The sequence below is a fragment of the Anneissia japonica genome, unplaced genomic scaffold (genome assembly GCF_011630105.1).
Source record: "Anneissia japonica isolate Jap-2015-1 unplaced genomic scaffold, ASM1163010v1 scaffold288026_len309160_cov177, whole genome shotgun sequence".
In the NCBI taxonomy this organism is placed as follows: domain Eukaryota; kingdom Metazoa; phylum Echinodermata; class Crinoidea; order Comatulida; family Comatulidae; genus Anneissia; species Anneissia japonica.
The window spans coordinates 99,512-104,215 of NW_022732402.1; the positions used below are offsets into that span (position 1 = coordinate 99,512).

At 36.4% G+C, this 4,704-nt stretch overlaps 1 protein-coding gene across 1 annotated transcript; it reads left to right on the plus strand.

Annotated features, from left to right (window-relative positions):
* The first annotated feature begins 1,293 nt into the window (after positions 1-1,293).
* Positions 1,294-4,638, plus strand: LOC117115657 (general transcription factor 3C polypeptide 1-like). The gene is made up of 4 exons (XM_033259551.1): positions 1,294-1,419; positions 1,961-2,091; positions 3,345-3,562; positions 4,489-4,638. The coding sequence occupies exons 2-4, from the start codon at positions 2,037-2,039 to the stop codon at positions 4,636-4,638; spliced, it is 423 nt and encodes a 140-aa protein (XP_033115442.1). The 5' UTR covers positions 1,294-1,419; positions 1,961-2,036.
* The last annotated feature ends 66 nt before the right edge of the window (positions 4,639-4,704 follow it).

Below are 4,704 nucleotides of genomic sequence, written 5' to 3' on the forward strand. Positions count from 1 at the left end.
CTTCATTTAAAAATATATAGTCATTTTTATATTTAACTAATTTTTCACCATGAATAATTAATTTTTAATTTTGCATTTTATACTTTATTATTTCAGGTTAATGAACTGAAAAATATGGCAAAAAAAAAAAAGAAAGAAGACATGGGAAGTCTACATTCATATTGTATCTCCAGTTCAAAACAAACACAAATCAGTACTTCAAATTACAATTACAAACCACTGCGGCAATTTTCAAGAAACTGTTTGTTCTGCTTCATATCACACTGAATTCCAGAACTATTGAAAACCAAAGTCCAGTGAAGATGAGGGATTTTGGGACCAATATTCTTATAAAATCAAAAAATTTAATAAAGCAGTTGGAAGAGATACCATTCCAAATTTAGGAATTTATCAACCCAAAACATTCTTTGAATTCGAGTGTAAGCAACACTCAACTCGTAACCGTAAAAGCTAAGGTTATACAGCTTTCAGGAACCAAAAAGTTCAACACACAAGAAATGGGCTAAAAATATTACACAATGTATGCTGATTGATCCATCGTGTTCAGTACAGACAACTCTTTGGGAAATTTTTATTCACAAAATTAAACATCCAAATTGCAGGCAAAAATGTTTGAAATGTTTAATAAGATGTCAATTTACAAGTGATAACACGTTTTTAAAAATACGTTTTCTGTAATAAACCGACTTATAACTAAAGTAACAGCCTTTATTGCTATCTTGTTACAAAATCGTGGATTCAGATTATATAGTTTTTAATTACCCTAAATGCTCAAAAAAGCACCGCGTCGTGGCTCTTAAGAGTATAATACTGTATTACCTTTTGTGTAACTAAAGAATTTGGGTTTTAAATACAACGTGTTAAGATGAATAAATAACACAATGAATACACAAGTCTTTCTTTTTTTTTTTGTATTAAAATGTTAATTTACTATGACATTGGACCTATGGTAGGCTTACTGCACTACAGGAATGCGAGATATGTAACATAGGTCCATAAGCACTTTTGGCTTTCTACCGGCCCACAGTAAGTGTCCCCTTTGGCGCGCCATACTAAGGCAATAGTTTATTTTTACGCGCTATCATAAGAAACTCCCTGTTGTGACTGCTAAGAAGTGATGACATGACTTTGGGAAGGAAGTGAAAGATTGTGGAAACGAGTAAATTTACGATTTAGCTGTTGTCTAAAACCGTACCACTACCCTTTACTGGTTGATGAAGCCGATGAAGTGTAGGCCTAGGTCAGTGTAGTGTTAATACTAGGTGATCATCATTTTTCATTTGTATACTCTTCGTTAAATATCGCCCTTTTTCTTGTGGAGTTCGATGGCGCAGTTGGTAAAAACACATGACAATTCATACTTACAAAAGCTTGACACTGATTTACTTGGTGGGGACCTGGTTCAAGCACAACGCCGTTGTAAATTTATTATTTCTTATCCGAAAAGCTTGTCGCTTAAATAATAGATGTATTATTCTTTACACACATTTACAACTTGTAATGCAAGTTATTTTTTCATAGTTAAATCAGTCGTTACTGAATTTAATATTTCTCCTCGCTAGGCTAGGCCTAGGCCTGGTGTGGTGGTGGAGCATGCATTCTTACCGAGCCAGCCAGCCACTTGGTGGCTAGGTTTGTCAGGTTAGGCCTTGCGTATGTTGTGGTAGGCGGGCCTAGCTGATAATAAACAAATTCAATAAACCAAAATTCAGTCAAATTATGTAATTACGGCTGAAAAAACTCTACCTTAAGCAAACCGGTCCAAAAATACAATGCATGGCATAATTGACCAGATACAGCTAGCTAGGCCTCCTAGCTAGTACTCGGTAGTAGTCTAGTAGAGAGCAGCATCATTGATTGATCAGACTGTGCGTGTCCCCAGCTGTGTGTAATGGGACTTATTGAATCAGGACATCAACTTTACTGTACTTATATTTATACATTTTTTTTTTTTTGGCAGAAAACAGAGTGAGGATAAAATGCATAAAATCTATCATCATAGGCCTTGAGTAAATACAAGTCCACACAAGTGAAAGATGGATGAGATCAAAGGAATCTGTCGAGAAGAAATAGCCCTCGAAGGGTTGGATGGTGAGAGACAATTTTAAGCAAAGGCTAACAGAAAAAAAATTACTTGAACCCCTCCCCCTTAGTTTCCCCCCAAAAAATCATGGACAAGTAGTTAAATAACCCAAAATCACCTTATTTTGCGAGTTAGCTCCCCTCAACTGATCATCGAGCAACTTTACGTTCGCGCCAGCACCCCCCTTTCAAGACTTCCTTATACGCCACTGCACTTTAATAATGTTCTTTAAATTGTGTTTGCAGGGTCGGATCCAGAGATGTCAGAAAGTAGTGGGGGGGGGGGAGTGTTTGGATGATCAATTTTTTTCTTCTTCTTTCATTCTTTTTTCCCTTTTTTTTTTTTTACTTTCCAAAAGGGGGCTGGAGCTTTGAAACCCCTAAAGTATCATATTTTTCGGGGGATTCACCCCCTTTAACACTTTCAAATGATTTTGAGCGACGCCCGGCCACGCCCACTTTTTTTTGTCAGGGACGAATTATATAGTTGACATACATGCTTTTACTATAAGTAGAAATGATCAAAAGTTGATATTAAAAAAAAAAAAAAAACAATCATTTGTTGTACTGTTTATAAATATTTCTCTTTGTAGCAATCACATTTAATGAAAAAGCAAATAAGTTAGATATATTTAAGTTCTATTGGGAGTTAATGAGATCTATTTTTGAATATCTACAAACCAGGAATAATGGGCGTAACAACCCTTTTCCCCACCTTTTTTGTGTCTTAGAAAATCAGTTGTACTACATATCAAAAAATTGTTTTTCTCCAGAGCCTGGTTTTAATCTGCTTCAGGGATGAAATTGTATATACTTGTAATGCCAGGTAAATGTTTTGGAGTGGAGTCTTGTTTTACAGTAGTTTATCATTAGTGTGTTTAGTACCAAAAAATTGAAATCATGTATCCACATACAACTCCACTTTGAAAACTCCATAAACTGTAATTAATGAATGTACTCACTGTTAGAAATATTTTATTTAAAACTTAGTTCCAGAGGAAGAAAAAAATTGTTGATATGTTGTACTACTGATTTGTCTAAGACACAAAAAGGGTGTTTGTTGAAAAACTCTGGAATGGTTGATGAGATCTATTTTTGAATATCTACAAACCAGGAATAATGGGCGTAACAACCCTTTTCCCCACCTTTTTTGTATCAAAAAATTGTTTTTCTCCGATCCAGAGCCTGGTTTTAATCTGCTTCAGGGATGAAATTGTATATACTTGTAATGCCAGGTAAATGTTTTTTTTTAATTCTTGCAGGAATCACTTTTGGAAGTTTGTGGTTCCGACTCCAAAATTGCATGCCTGCGTTTCCGTTACCGATTGATGACTACACTAAACCGTTTATCTGGGAGCTTATCTCATCCTTGGAAGATGTCAACTTCTTCGAGCTTCCTACAGCCCGGCCACCGATAACAGTTGCTGATGATGCAAAAGAGTTTTCGGAGTTACTAGCTACCTACGTGTGGTTTGACCAGGTATTTGAAGTTGACACTTTAAAGCCGGGTACTCATTGCGTCGTACAACAATCGTACCATGAATCCGACTCCTCTCCCTGTGAGCACTGGACGACACAACACCGTATACTGATTGTCGGTAGCAGTCTGAATGGATCGTCATTAAAAAATTATCTGTTGCGTGGCATTGCTTTCTCCATGTAATGGAGTCGGCAATTGACCTCCGGACGAAGTGAGTGCCTGGCTTAAAGGTGCAAGCCTGTCTGTGATGAGACTATTATCGTTATCATCTTCTTCCATGCCAGTAAAACAGTCTTTCGACATGTTGCACTAGACAAAAAAAATTTTAGCTGCAATTTATAATACAATTCAGTATTCAAAAACACTGATTTTATGTTATTGGCTTTCACATTGCAGAACTACCCAAAAAGATGATTAAATCTGTCCCTGCGTTATGTACATGTCGGTGTTCACTCGAAGCCGTCAATTTTACCAGTTGGGTAAAAATAACTGAGCAACCAGTAAAATTATGTGTTAGAATAAAAAAAAGCACTTATTTGGCCTAGGCTTGCCTTTTTTCAATAAACGCACATCATTCCAGTCAAGGCCTAGGCCTAGTTAGGCTGATTATGTAAATTATTGTTTTTTGAAGCCATTGAACTCCACTTAAAATACCACTGAAATACAAGGAGAGCAGCGATGGGAATTGAACCTAGGACCAAGAGATCTCCACATACAATGTTACCACCAGTAACCACCAGTTTACCCAACTGAACTATCTGACAGGCTTTGAACCCAGATCTGTGGAGTTTGAAGGCAGGCATCTTAGCCACCAAGCTATTCAACTCAACTCAACTCAATATTCATATTTTTAATTGAAAGCAAATAATGTATGTAACTATACAAAGTTAATAATCAAACAGAAAATTTTTAATATTAATTTATAGGTTGCAGTGGAACCGCAACAGGTGGTTAATGATGAGGAAAGTGCACTAAGGGGATGCTCAACCACTTACTACACCCGTAAAAACATTACTTCAGAAGTCCGCCCAGAAACAGGAAAAATCCTTACGTTTGCCGAAGTTGAAAGCAGGTGAGAATACAGGTGGTAGTGTCTATATTTGTATATATATATCAAAGCAGGTGATAGTACAGGTGACAGT

Excerpts from the sequence above, each read along its gene's own strand:
- LOC117115657 (XM_033259551.1), top strand. The coding sequence starts at position 2,037 with ATGGATGAGATCAAAGGAATCTGTCGAGAAGAAATAGCCCTCGAAGGG. Across the intron at positions 2,092-3,344 it reads AGCCCTCGAAGGGTTGGATG|GAATCACTTTTGGAAGTTTG; the intron begins GTGAGAGACAAT and ends TAATTCTTGCAG. Across the intron at positions 3,563-4,488 it reads CCTACGTGTGGTTTGACCAG|GTTGCAGTGGAACCGCAACA; the intron begins GTATTTGAAGTT and ends ATTAATTTATAG.